This window comes from Gossypium hirsutum, chromosome D02 (genome assembly GCF_007990345.1).
Source record: "Gossypium hirsutum isolate 1008001.06 chromosome D02, Gossypium_hirsutum_v2.1, whole genome shotgun sequence".
Classification (NCBI taxonomy): Eukaryota; Viridiplantae; Streptophyta; class Magnoliopsida; order Malvales; family Malvaceae; genus Gossypium; species Gossypium hirsutum.
This window is the reverse complement of record NC_053438.1, coordinates 60,556,589-60,571,936: the sequence shown is the minus strand read 5'-3', so window position 1 is coordinate 60,571,936 and position 15,348 is coordinate 60,556,589. Positions and strand designations below refer to the sequence as shown.

Here is a 15,348-nt window from a genome sequence, read left to right as displayed (position 1 = left end):
TAGTAAAAAAAAGACATTGATCTGTGAGGTCGCTGAGATGCCAGACGAGCTCACAAGATATAAATATAAAAAACGTAACGATGGATCATTTTCGTATTAACGCAAACTTTTTGGAATACAACCAAACTAGGTAAAATCTTTCACGCAAAACTTCTCAAATTACAAAAATCTACATTCCAAGAAAAATATGATTATAGAAATAATTTTCTAAAAAATCATTTTCCATAAAGACAATCAGCTCTAAGCAATGATTTCCTAGTGTACTGAGCGGACACATTCAAACAATTAACCATTGACAACCGAAAGAAAAAGGGAAAAAGAATTTCATAGCTTTCACTTTGAAGTTTGATAATGGAAGGGGGAAAAGAGGGTTCTTGGTGATTAAAAACTCTTACACACCTACTAGATAAAACAATTATAATGCACAAAAAGTATAATGTGAAGAAGAAAAGATTTTTCACGACGAAACACTTGCATGCTCTTCACAGGGCCTTCGCTTATCAACCAACTAGTTTCTTGTATCCATATGTCCCCATTGATTCAAACTCGGTGAATTTGAAATGTCAACTTAAAACCAATGGCTATCAAATAAGTCTTAGTTCATACTCGCCAGCCATTGTAATGTACCGTACCCATGGAAGAGCCTGGTAACCACTTTTCTCAATGATCTTCAGATAACGAACCTACAAAAACCCCAACATGCAAATTAGAAAAATTACCAAATGAAACACAAACGCTAGGAATCCCAAGGTGTTTTTTTAGTGATTTTGTTTTTCTTAGCAAATTGAAACAATAATAATCTAATTCTGGGCAATTCCTAAAGCAAAGAGTTATCTACATAGTGCTGCCAAGCGGTTATTATTGATGCTTACATTGAATCTCATCTGTGGTTTCCATGGCTACTAGGATGGACTCGTATTTATACAAGTTGTGTGGTTAGCATGTTTATAATGGATATCTAGCTAGCGAGTAAAACTAGCATGCTAACCAAATAGTCCTTTCAAAAAATAATCTTCGAATGAGACAGGATATGTCTGACCAGCAGACTATTTATGTTTGACATGCCCGGTGTCATGTTAGATTGTCGTCTTTAATCAACTTTATCCACCTGTCAACAATTCATCACCGCCTTGACTACCCCACACAATCTAGACAGCGTACCACACTTTTTGACAGTGCATAATAGCTCAAAAAGTTCGATGTTTCATGCAATTTCCGGTTGGATAATTTGACTTAGGCTGCATTCAGTAATGCTTTTGAGTTGCCAAAGGCAATTATTGGCAGGACAAGCATTGCCAAATACTTGGTTTTTGGAATCAAAAGAGCTTTTTGAAATTGCTTTTATACCTAAACCCAAAAACTGAGATGAGGTGCTTTTGGCTTAAGGGGTTTTGAAGTGAAATGATCAAAACACCCTTATTTATTCCTCCATCAAAACACCCTAATAATATCTTTAATGAACTTACTATGTAGCCATAAATAATTAATCAATACCTCAGCAAAGGTAAGGTTTGCCTTTGAACACACATACCCATTTACAAGGATTTAGCTGCATCAATGCTTCCAAATTATTATCCAAAGACGAAGTTTATGATTTTAATATCTAAAATACAATATATGTATTTAAATTAATTTTTTTAAATAATTTATATTAATTACTTAGGGTATTTAAAAGTTATATTTCATATATCATGTTAAATTGTTTAAATTAACTTATTTTTTACTTCCTAACATCATGTCTAAAATAGACATTTTAACTTCCCATCGCAATTTTTAACAACAATACCAAACATTTAAAATTAACAAAACACTTTTCCAAAACACTTTTCCAAAACACTTTTCAAAAGCACTTTTCCAAACCAAGCTTTTTAAAAACATTTTCCAACCGCAATTGAATTGCCAAACTAGCCCTTAACAGCTTACTGCATGCTATTTGAAGTAACTTACATGTTACTTGGGAAAACAAGCGACATCTCTTAGCTGTAACATGATTGTTCTAAACGGAGTGACATTCTAAAGTCTAAGCATAAATTTCCACTCATTGCAAAATAAAAAGGTACCCATCCTATAAAGAAAAGTTAACTACATGCCTTCTTTTAATGACACCTGTCTGGAGGGATAGGGTAGGAATTTTATGAACATTTAGGCCAATAGTTGGGCTATCTTTCACTTTGAACTCTTAGGCAACTACAAAACCCATATCGAAGTGCAAAACTGGTGTTTTTTATTTGTGATGTATTCACTTTTTTGTTCCCTATTACTATGATGTTAATTTAAAATCAAGGATATTAGTTAGTATGTAAATAAATAAATATTAGCAATGGAAGCTAACACAAGTTGTGTTCTCCCTAAATCAGTTAGAAACTCTAGTTCTTGACAGATGAGTGTGTGAAGAAGAGAAAGGAAGAAGTCTGTGGAAAAGAAATTTCATTTTTGTATCCCTTTCAGCATGAGGAAGAACAGAAGAATGACAAAACAGTTACAGATGGCATAACCGAATAAAAAAAGAAAATCAATATCAGCAATGGAAGTTAAAACAGGTTATGTTCTCCCCAATTCAGTTAGAAATTCTAGTTCTTGACTGATAGCATGAGGAAGAAACAGGAGGGAGACTATGGAAAAGAAATTACAATTTTGTATCCCAATCAGAATGAGAAGAACAGATGAGTGACAAAACAGTTAAAGTTGGCATAACCAAATTAAAAAAATAAAAAAACATATGAAGGCATACCTGTATCCCAGAAACAGTAAAATATGGAATCTCAAACTTCACACGTATAGGTGCTTTTCTCTCTTGAGTCGCCTCTTCATCTGTTATGCTAGGAAGAGTAAACTCAGCCCTCAACATATACTCCTAATGTTGGAATTTCAAAATAATTAGTACCACAGCTAGCAAGAGAATTTTATAAGTTTGGAGTTGGCAGATGATACCTTCCCACCAGGAAAAGATCTTATTTTCCACAATAATGCATCATTTTCAGGTGCATATGCTGCAGATCCCATTGATGTCCGAACATTTGGACTGGAAGCATCAGCAGGCACAGGCACCATAATCTCAACATTCGTAGCAGTACTGTAAAGAACAATAATGCTTTAATCAGTGCTTAGTCATCTAAACATTGAATAACCCACCTAGATATGAGGGAAATTAGAAGAGCATGAAGAAATAGGGATAAAAACCCAATACCTACGCTCCTTGAACTGACTCCTGGCCTTTACCATAAACTCAACACGGCTTCTTGAATGTTTTTCAACTTGAGCTTCCACCCAGATGAGCGGTTTTACCTAAAAGCAGAAGTAATCACCAAAATCAGTCATCAAAAGAATAAGCAATTAGAAGAAAGAAAGAAAGGGAGTGAAACTTCATAAGAAAAATGGTTAACCTGAGTGCTAAGTCTGTATGTCATGAGATCAAAGGAACCATCAGGAGGTATGAAAGATATAGTTCGGTCATTTTCAAATCGGGCCAGACGTACACACCTAGGACAAAGCATTAATGAGGGAAATTTGCACCATCAGACTTCAGTAGCTGTTACACCCAAAGCTTAAGAAAAAGCATATATAAAAACCAGAGTAAAAGTAGAAAAGAGAGTCAGGTTACGTACTGATGAAACTTTATGTCCTCCAAATCAATCGCCTTTCCCTTTGTTGCTCGTCCTTGTGCCTCAAGCAATACTCTATCATTTAGGCCAAGCTTACACTCGGGCATGCCACTGAAAAGGATAATTGAACCCAAATAAATAGACAGCCTAAAATAGAACTTCCAAAATGAAAGGATACTTTTTGATGTCATAAATATCAAGAAAAAGCAATAGTTTAGACAATGTCTGTGTATGAAGGTTTGAGTTGCCTACAATCATATAGCATAGACAGAACATGCCAAACTTTTGACAGCTTCCAGCATTACCGGCATGAATGACACAGCAACTGGAAGTTTCAAATGAATGGTGCAGTAAACAAGGGTGCAAAATTGTGATGGAGAGACACCAATTTCCTCTTCCAAATTAATAATGCTCTTTTCAAGATTGCAGAAAGATATATAATATATATCTTTAAATCCAGGTCTCATCATATCAATTGCCGACCACTTCAATCAGCATCACCTTTTTTCCTAAAGAAATTGATATCCGCTTAACTTTTATTTGCAACTTGCAAATTACACAGTATCATCATTCTCTCTAATATGCAATATTTGTTTAAATATAAGTTTTGCTACATTTGACACTCTTTTATATTCCCATTTTAAATCTATTCACGAAAATAAGCAATTACACTCTAGAAGTAAAGATAGAGTTCTGCGTTGACTAAAGCATATTCCCTTAAGATGGACAAATACCATATATCATCAAACAACCAGAAAACACACCTCAAATAAGTTCTCATCTTCAACGCCCCAACAACATCTGACCTAATTATTTGTCCATTGCTGTTGACAAGTATGTTCACGCTTTCTACCACATCCAAAAACACCTGAAATTAAAGAACGAATCTTCATAAGCTAGTGTCTCAAATGTGTTGATAAATAACTCAAAAACGACAACTATAAAAAAAGTGACCTACTTCATTCTTCTTGTAGTTTATTCCTTCACTCCGCCAAGAGACTGCATTTGTAACTGCCATTGGAGGTCTCTGTGTAACTTCCATCCTATAAGCATCAGTCTTGATAAACTCACTAAGTATTTTTGCTTCAGTGTATTGGGGGTAGCCAAAATCCATAATCTCATCAAGTAACTCATACTGGAAAATGCATAAAAAAAGAGCTAATTATAAACTCCTCTACTAAGATTATAAACCAATATGGTCCAACAACCAAAGCTGGAACTAGTTATCCTGAAAAAGAAAAGGAAGTTTGATTTCCTCATACCACTACAACAAAGTTATCCCTAAGCGATTCTTCTTCTAATTCCTCGAAATAATGCTTAAAAACCTGAAACATTAATTCAGATCAATATAGAGAATCGAGATCACATATTAGTACTGCATTAAAAAATGTTTAGAAAAAAAATTAATGCAATTGAAAATTTCAAAATAAAGAAGGCATAAAACTAAAATTACCGAATTGGCTTACATCAACTACACGGTGAAGGAAGAAAAGAAGACTGGCAGCATTGCAATTCTGCCTTGTTGCAGTCATCAAGTACACGTTGCTGTGTTGTATAAACATGTACGTAACTCCATTATCATACACCACTGGATCTTGCGACTGCGGATCTCCCTGCGTACCAAATCCAAAGGTCCACCGAATTCAATAATACGCTAACCACTTTGAGCACCATCAATTTAAAAACTGATTCGAAGTATAGTTAAGCTTAATTCAAATTTTAAAAATAAAAAAATTTAAAGCAACAAAGAGAAGAAATATATTTATTCTAAACGGGAAAAAAAATATCAATTTGAAATCTGAAATTGCACGAAAAAAAAAACCTCTTTTTCGATGAGTTTGGTGAAGAAGCGTTCAGCTTGAGCAGCAGAGACGTCGCCACGGTAGTCACGCCACACCAGAACACGGCCCTTTATATCTAGAAGAAATAGTGCAGATGCTGCCCCCGCCATTTCTTCTTTCGTTTATATTTTTTGCCCTACGAAATCCCTAGTAATTTTGCAGATCAGATCGATGCGGTTCACGGTTTTCTTAAGATCTGATTTGAATCAGAAGCGAGAAGAAAGATCTAACTGAAAGAAGTGCAACGTTGAGCTAGCTTGTTGAAGCTGAACCATATTTTGTTAATGATCGTTACGATCTGCCCTCTCCATACACACTAATTTACTTTTCTTTCTATTTCAGATTTTAAATGGAAGGCTTCAACCTTCATCTTCCCATACCTGTGTTTTTTTTCCCGGTGCCAAATGTTTTTAGACTTCATATTTCTAAACGACGTCGCTTTATTTCGTTTGAAACTCACGCGCCAATATCGTGAGTTGTTTTCGACATTTCCTACTTTATTTGACAATCTAATTTACATATAATTTACCTCCTAACTATAATATTTAATCTGATCGTTATTATTGGCTTTATATTAATCGTAAATAAATGTGCCATTCATTCAAAAGGGTCCTACATCCAGGGTAAAGTTAACATAAAATTTTAGAGGGCCAAAATTAAATTAAATTTTTACGATAATAAAAATATTATTTTACCATTTTAATTAGTTTACATTTTTATAATTTTTAAATGATTAAATCAAATTTTTATCATTTTTAAGAGATCCAAAGTATAATTATATCTTAACTAATTTAAAATTTTAAAAGGTCTAAATGAAAAAATTTCCATTTTAAGAAGGTCGGGACCCTTGTCAATCCCCTTAGCTACGCCCCTGCCTATAAAACAAAAGGGAATGACCGAGGTAATGAAAAAATTAATAACAAGAAAAGCTCAAAGTATTGAAGAACATTTTTGATTACTGAAAATACAAAATTACATTAGATAAAATGACATATAAATAGCTTAACTACATGTAACGTTAAAGCTAAAAAAACCCGCAACTAATAGCCCACTAAAACCTCAACTAACAAAACATAATCTGATCATATACCTATAAAATAGGAACCAACTTATTTGATAAAGAAAATAAGTAAATTAAAAAATCCAGTAAGATGCACTAATTTTTAACACTCCCCCTTAGTGCATGCTTACGATTAAGAACTCCAAGAGCATCTTTAAATTGCTGAAACTTAGGCTTCACCAAAGCCTTAGTGAAAATATCAGCCACTTGATCGTTGGTGCGAATGTTTACAAGCTCAATCTGTTCACTTAGAACCTTTCCTCGAACAAAATGATGTCGAACCTTGATGTGCTTCGTTCGAGCATGAAAAACCGGGTTCGATGCAAGCTTAATAGCACTTTCATTATCACACTTGATTTTTACAGCATAATCAACTTTGCATATGTCTCCAATCAACCTCTTCAACCAAATGCACTCTTGTGCAGCCATAGTTGCTGCCACATACTTGGCTTCGGTACTCGACAAAGCAACAACACCTTGCTTTTTGCTACACCAAGAAACCATTGCTGAACCGATGCTGAAACAATATCCCGAAGTCGAGTGACGACCGTTTGTATCTCCAGCCCAATCGGCATCAATAAATCCACTCAACATAAAGCTATCACATCTCTTGTATAGAAGACCATAATCAATAGTTCCTTTAACATAACCCAAATTACTCTTTGCTGCATCCATATGAATAGTTGTTGGATTCTGCATAAATTGAGAAACAACACAACAGAGTATGAAATTTCAGGCCTTGTAATGGTCAAATAGATTAAGCTTCCAACAAGTTATCGGAACTTCCTTGCATCTTCCAACGGCCTCCCATCATCTTTCTCCAACTTCAAATTCGGCTCCATTGGAGTAACTTTTTCTTTCGACTCCCCCATACCAAAACGCTCCAAGAGATTCCTTGCATAGCCTTTTTGAAAAACAAAGTAACCTTGATCTGATTTTTCCACTTCTAGACCAAGAAAACTTCCAATCTCCCCCAAAATTTTCATCTCAAAACGAACAGACAAGTCATTCCTCAAATTACAAATTTCTGATCATTATCTCCAGTTATTATCATATCATCAACATATAATAATACCAAGAGATATGCACCTGATTCCAATTTTATAAATAAACTAGAATCTGATTCAGAAACTCTAAAGCCATAAAAAATGAGATATTGAGCAGCTTTACCGTACCATGCTCGTGGCGCTTGCTTAAGGCCATATAACGCTTTCTTCAAACGGCAAACACGATCGGGAAATTCCTTAGAGACAAAGCCAACAGGTTGCTCCATAAATACTTCACGATCTAAATCTCCGTAAAGAAACGCATTCTTTACATCAAGCTTCCATAGTCTCCAACCTTTAAACGCAGCAAGCGAAATAATCGATCTCACAGTCACCATATTTGCTACTGGGCTGAACGTCTCCTCGTAGTCCAATCCATAATTTTGAGAAAAACCACGAGCCACTAAACGAGCTTTAAATCTATCAATGGTGCCATCCAATTTTTTCTTCATACGAAAAACCCATTTACAAGTGATCGGTTTACAATTTTCTGGTTTAGGAACCAACTCCCACGTCTCATTTTTGTCTAAAGCTTCAATTTCTTCTTCCATGGCTGCCTCCCATTTTGAATGGCCTTTGGCTTCTTCATAACTTACTGGTTCTTCATCAGACGCTCCAACAAAGAAACAAAAAGTGATACTGCAATGATTAAGCTGCACCTCATAGTCTCTGAGATACTCAGGTTGTCTCGTTTCTCTGGTAGACCTTCTCACTCTCTGTTGCTCACCACCCTCATGTCATTGAACATTCTGACTTGGAGTTGGTGTTGGAGATTCATTTTCCAACTCATCATCAGTGAATGGTTGCAAATTAACTCTTGGAAATAGCTCATCCAAGTTTTCACCATCACCTTCAAGAACAATATTTTCTGCAGCAAATCTTTGAGTGGAGTAGAAAGATGATACTTCATCGGACACGACATCTCTCGAAGTAGTAAACTTCTTCGTATCCGGATCCATACACCTCCATCCCTTCCTACAAGAATCATAGCCAACAAATACACACTTCTTTGCTTTCGGATCAAGTTTAGTTCTTTTCGATTTCGGAACATGTACATAACAAATAGAACCGAAGACTCAAAAATAATTCACATTTGGCTTTTCACCATATAAAATCTCAAAAGGAGATTTCTGTGTACCTGGCCAAGGAGGCAGCCTATTTGTCATATGACATGCACAAAGAACAACTTCCACCAAAAGCTCTCGAGGAAGATTCTTGTCATGCAGCCATGAAAGGCAAATCGAAGCAAGATAACCAAGCTTTCTTTCTGCAACTCCGTTCTGCTGTGGAGTATCTAGACAAGTCATTTGACGACAGATGCCATTGTTATCACAATACTGAAAAAAATCATCAAACATGTATTCTCTGCCATTGTCACTTCGAAGACACTTAATCTTCTTTCCAAACTCTTTTTCAACAGCAGCTTTGAACTCCACAAACTTGGATAATGCTTCACTCTTCTCTTTCAAAAATTTCACCCAAGCGAACCTTGAGTAATCATCCACCAAAACCATGACATAACAGTGGCCGCTATAACTCTGTGTTCTCATTGGTCCCGTCAAGTCCGTATGAACCAATTCAAGCAAAGAAGATCTCCGATTTTATGAGCTTTGGAAAGGAAGACGATGAGATTTACTATATTGACAGTCTTGACAAATCACATATTCACGTACACTCTTCAAGATCGGCATCCCATCTAACAACCTTTTCGAAGAAATTTGTTGCAGCATTTGGTACCCCACATGACCCAATCGAGCATGCCAAATAGCGACGTTATCAGTTTGGCTTGTTTTCTTCACTTAAGCTTCACCTGCCGACATAACGAACAACGAGCCTCTCTTTTCACCAGAAAACACAACATCAGCAGAAATTTCTTTCACATTATCAAGCACCTTCACATCTTTAGGGCCAAACAAGACATATTTTCCAGAATCAGTAATTTGAGAAACTGAAACTAAATTTTTGGTCAAACCCGAAACATGATACACATCAATCAATTTGACACTTTCGGTTCTCGTATCGTCGGCAACATCGATCACCACAACGCCCTCTTTTGCTATCGGATGAGTGGAGTTATCCGCAGTCACAATAACTCGATCTCCACGGTGTTTATGCATCTCCGAGAACAAAGTATCATTTCCGGTTACATAGTGAGAACAACCAGAATCAATGATCCACTCCTCATTCTTGTTATCAGCATAATTGACAAAAGCTTTTGATGACTTTTGTTCAATAGCTTCAACAGTAAAGCAATGCTCCCATCATCGGCTTCTTCCGTGGACGCGACATTGGCCTTGGAAATCTTCACACGGCAATTTCTCTTGATATGTCCAGTCTTTCTGCATCTAAAGCATTTGAAAGACTTTTTGCTTTGCGAGTTGCTATCTTTTTACGAACTAGAGTCTTCAGATCTGCCTTTATTTCCAAACTCATTCTTCTTGCTTGGCTTCCCTTTTGAGAAGAGAACGGCATCAGATTCGAAACTTTTTGCCATCTGCTTTGCCAAAGCTTCTTGATTAGAGAGCAAATTCTCTAACTCCTCCACCGAAGGCTATGTCGACCACCCTTGAATAGAAGTGACAAAAGGACCATACTCCTTCTTCAAACCACGGATAAGATAACGACGCAAACGAGCTTCACTAACTTTCTCATCCGTATCTATCTCTGAAATTTCAGCACAAATATTTTTAACTCATAAAAAGTATTCTGAAATTGACATGCCTCATTATTTTAACCTGGCCAATTCATTCTCCAACAATTGCAACCTTGCGGTATTCTTCTTGGTAAATAACCTTTCGAGTGTTTCCCAAACTTCTTTTGGAGAGTTAACATCATGAACATGATCAATGAACTCTTTGCTAATAGAAGTCCTTAAAGCAAAGAGAGCTTTACCACACTTGACCATCCACCTCCTTTGTGTCTTGGCATTCTCGGGAATATCGGGAGGGATTGTTGCATCAGCGTCAACAACCAATCCCCACAAGTCTTGGCCTTAAAGAAATGCCTCCATACACATCATCCAATACTTGTAGTTAGTGCCTACAAGCTTCTCCATACCAATCTGATTATTTCCTCCATTTGAAACCTCTATTGCAGCAACTAGCAAAACACCCTTTCACACAATTAACCAATGAATAACCTGGCTCTGTGATACCATAAAACAAAAGGGAATGACCGAGGTAATGAAAAAAATAATAACAAGAAAAGATCAAAGTATTGAAGAACATTTTTGATTACTGAAAACACAAAATTACATTAGATAAAATGACATATAAATAGCTTAACTACATGTAACGTTAAAGCTAAGAAACCTGCAACTAATAGCCCACTAAAACCTCAACTAACAAAACATAATCTGATCATATCCCTATAAAATAGGAACCAACTTATTTGATAAAGAAAACAAGTAAATTAAAAAATCCAGTAAGATGCACTAATTTTTAACAGCCTATATCTCTACTAACTGTGGTCTCCTTAAACCACTCAAATCATCATGTAAGATTTTCAACATCTTATCAAGAGGTTGGATGAAGCAGCAAACCCCAAAAGGTCGACTAAAAGCAGTTATAAGAATGTGCCCGCAGCTCAATTGCCTTCTTTAGGGGTGAGCGTTTAATCGAATCAAGTGAAAAATTTTCAAGTTAATCAAGTTCATGAGTCCTATTTTATCATTCTAACTCAATTTTAAATTTTTTTAGAATTAAATCAAGTGAAATGAAATTCGAGTCGAGTCGAATCAAGTGAAATTGTTCGAGATAAATTAAAAAAATTAAATATGTTAAATAAAAATATTATTACAATATAACTAATTTCATGTTAGAACACATCAATTTGAAACCATATATATTTGAAAAAAAATTCAAAGAAAAAAAGATATTTGAGTATGATAAATTTGAATTATTAATTAGGTCCAAAATTATTATTTTAGAAATTTTTAAAATTTTAACTTTTTTTATATTTTTTGTAATTTTTTAAAAATATAAATTTTGAAATTTTTATAAATATTTTTAATTTTAAAAATGATTTTGAATTATTTTGTAATTTTTGTTGAGAGAGAGACTAAATTACTTGTTTTCAAAGTTGACATAGATCAAAAGAGTATCTACATCAATTTGTTATTCGAATTATTTGAGTTATTTTCGAATTGTGAGATTTAACTCGACTCAAACTTAAAACTCGAATCGAGTTATTCGAGTAGACTCGTATTATTCAAATAACTCGATTCGATTAACTCGAAATTTAAATTTTATTTTTATTTTTCCTAATTGAATCAAGTTTTGCTCACCCCTAACCTTCTCTGTAAATGATTTTTATTACTTTTTACTATATTACATTTATATTACGTTTAAGTGTTAGTTATTCATATAAATTAAATCTTAATATACGAATAATTAATGTATTAAATTATGTTGTATTTTATCTTATATTTTTTATTAGTTCCATATTTATCTAATTTAATCTTTTTAAAGGATGGTAGAGTTTAAATCATGTTATATAATTGTCAAATATAATTATAATAATATCTCTAAATAAATCTCATGTTTATATAAATTTGAATAAGTTAATAATTCATATTTATATAATTTAACACATTCATATCAGGTTAGTTTTTCCTATTACATTTTTTCGTATTATAGTATTTTTTATTGTCATATTTTCTCTCTTCAAAATTATTAAATATTAACTATTAGGGGTTTATGATTTTCTTCGACTAAAGTTGTATTTGTGACACCTTATATCCGATCCAGTTAGAGGATTCAAATATAAAATGCCACATTAAAATGTCAAAACAACCTATTTTACTATTTCAATTTATTGAAATGGTAGTGTAGTGGTAAATTTATTTTTAAAAAAATATCAGCAGCATTTCTGCTTATTTTACGTAAAACTCCCTATAAAATTTAGATTTCATAATATATTCATATTCAAATCATCCCCCAAATCAATTCCCAACACTTCGATAGTCCAAAACATGCCGCAAACTAAGCATATCACATTAAAACCATTTAATTAACTAATAATATTATAATTATAGCAACTAAAAGTTACTTTTTTTATGTCACAAATATCTATCTATAGCCAAATGACTTTACTAAAAACCATGTACATGCCAACTTGAAACAAAATCAAATTTACGAACTTTGTTGAGTATAGGATTTGTCGGTTGAATGCTGACGACTCTAAGTACAAAATCTCAAAATACACCTAGCTTGCATATGAAAACAAGACCATTCGGTGAGTATTAATTTCAAAAGGTATTACTATAACTTAATCAATATAACATGAAATTTGTATAATTGGACTCAATTGATTTGTTTCTTCCTTAGACCAATTCAAGTATGTTTCATATCAAAGTTTATCCAATACATTAATATACACATGTATCCCAAATAAGGCAAATGCGATATTTTAACTAACCAATCTATTTTAACGAACTTATTAACACTTTATGCTAACGATGTATGCAGCCTTATTCAATTTTGTCTCATTTTGTCATATTGCATTACCTTACCAATTTGAATCAAATCACTTTTCCTGTTCAATATTGATGTTTTTTAATACATAGCTCGGATCCAAACTAATTTACAGATCCTACTAATACTATAATTCGACACCCAGTGTCTCATCGATACGTCCCGAACTAAACAAATTGAGCCAAGTGCTCATCGATTAATCCAAAGCAATAATCATACCCAACACTCGTTGGTATGTCCGATGGTTAGTGCACCCAGCACTCATCGGCTAAGCCAAAGTAGTAATTGTGAAAGCCATGGTTGAGACGTTCAAAGGAAAATGCACCTAGCGTTCATCAACTTATAGTCGAAGCAATTATTATTATTATTATTATTATTTTACTTGATTCTATAACTCATTAATTATTCTCAGCTTTGCCCAACAGTTACTACAACAACCCATAGTCTAATTTCATTCTCAGTTCAGTTTTCATTCTATTGATCTCTATAACAACTTTTTCGTTGATTTTCATTTCATATAAAACATGGCATGAGTCATCTCATGTTCAAGCCAAATGCACAATGTAACAACCCGAATTTGGGGCTAGTCGGAATAGTGGTTTCGGGACCACAAATTCGACGAGAAAAAATTTATTTTCATTATATTTTTATGGTATACGATTTCACAAAGTTATTTTATGAAAATTTCGTTCGAAAATTTTGACGTTTGGGCACTCAATTTAGTCAAAAGGACTAAATTGTAAAAAGTACAAAAGTTGAGTTCTATATGTTAGAGGTGCCCAATTGTTATGAAATTTTAAATTGGAGATCTTTATATGGTAATTAAACCATTGGTTAAGTTGGTGGACAAAAATGGATATGGTTAGGCATGTTTCCAAAGTTTTTCATTAAAGGCATTTTGGTCATTTAGTTATTAAAATGAATTAAAAGCCAATTTTTATCCATCTTCAACCCCTAGGCCGAAAATTGCATGGAGAAACCATGGATAGGGTTTTTAAAGCTTCAAAGCTCGATTGTAAGTCCGTTCTATCCCCGTTTTTAAAGATTTTTACGTTTTTGAAATCCTCGTAACAAGATTTACCTATGTTTACCATTGTTTTGAACTAGGGTTTGTGTTTAAAAATTTACCCATGAATGATATGCATGTATTTTGATGTTTTATGGAAGAATATGAATGTTTGGAGTGTGATAAACAATTTGTACTAAGTAATTTTCGATGAAAATGCCTGAAAGGATTAATTTGTAAAAGTTATAAAATATGTCACAAGTGTGTGAATAAGTGAGTATTGTGGACTGATATAATTATGAAAATGGTTCAGCTAGGCCTAAAATTCAAGGAAATTGAATAAAAATTATTTTACGAGCCTAGGGGCAAAATCATAATTTTGTGAAACCTTAGGGGCAAAAACGTAATTTTGTCAAAGTATGATTTTTGGACTGGAATGAATAGTGTGAAGGTTATATAAGTTAAATGTATATTTATAAATCAAGAAAGATGAGAAATTGAAAATGATCTATAAAAAGAATAGTGAAAAATTCACGAATGAACCTTTGAAATAAAAAGGGATACGAATGAAGTGACAGAAATGATCACATGTGAGGCGCGGATTGTGTGTAGGCCACTATGTAAAAGTGAAAGTGATGGTCACGTGTGTAGTACTATGTGCAGACTACTACGTGTACCGGAATGATAGGTCGCATGTGTAGTACTATGTGCAGGCTACTATGCGTACCGGATAGTTTCGATCACGTGTGTAGTACTATGTGCAGGCTACTACGTGTATCGGATGGTAATGGTCACATGTGTAGTACTATGTGCAGGCTACTATGTGAATCGAACATCATTGATTAGTAAGGTGGTTGCTATGTGCTGATTCCACCGGACATCATTGATTAATAAGGTAGTTGCTATGTGTTGAATCCACCGAGTATCTATTATTATTCCGAAGTGTTCATCGGGAAATTGACTAAGTGTAATTGAATAATGAATATATGTGTGGAATTAAATTGAATATCGACTTAGAAATGGAAAAGTGAATTTTGAATTGAATTGTGATTGAAAGTGAAAAAGTGAAATTATGAAAGAGTACATTTAGCAATAATATATGAAATTTAATATGAATGAGTCTATTTTCACATAAAAGAAACAAAGCAAGAAAAAGAGTTATATATTTTGAGATATTTGAATTTTAGTTAGACAGAGTCAGAATGAGTTCGGAATCCCTTATTCTAACTTTGGAAAATTGTCAAAAATTGTAAAAAAAATAAATATGGGATAAAGTTTATATGTTTAGAATCCTCAGTGAATAAGATAAATAAACGAAA

The 15,348-nt window shown here is 33.9% G+C and overlaps 1 protein-coding gene across 2 annotated transcripts; it reads right to left on the bottom strand.

The window, feature by feature from the left end:
• Nucleotides 1-305: 305 nt before the first annotated feature.
• Nucleotides 306-5,834, bottom strand: LOC107909693 (AP-1 complex subunit mu-2). Of its 2 annotated transcripts, XM_016837316.2 has the most exons (11): nucleotides 5,425-5,834; nucleotides 5,069-5,215; nucleotides 4,865-4,927; nucleotides 4,561-4,737; nucleotides 4,367-4,470; nucleotides 3,606-3,713; nucleotides 3,384-3,480; nucleotides 3,188-3,285; nucleotides 2,932-3,073; nucleotides 2,732-2,854; nucleotides 306-683 (listed from the first exon to the last, which is right to left on the bottom strand). In XM_016837316.2, exons 1-11 carry the CDS (start codon nucleotides 5,551-5,553, stop codon nucleotides 585-587), a joined length of 1,287 nt encoding a protein of 428 aa, XP_016692805.1. In that variant the 5' UTR covers nucleotides 5,554-5,834; the 3' UTR covers nucleotides 306-584. The 2 variants fall into 2 exon arrangements, with proteins under 2 accessions (XP_016692805.1, XP_016692806.1); XM_016837317.2 differs by lacking the exon at nucleotides 4,865-4,927 and having other exon boundaries at nucleotides 5,425-5,831.
• Between the last annotated feature and the right edge of the window lie 9,514 nt (nucleotides 5,835-15,348).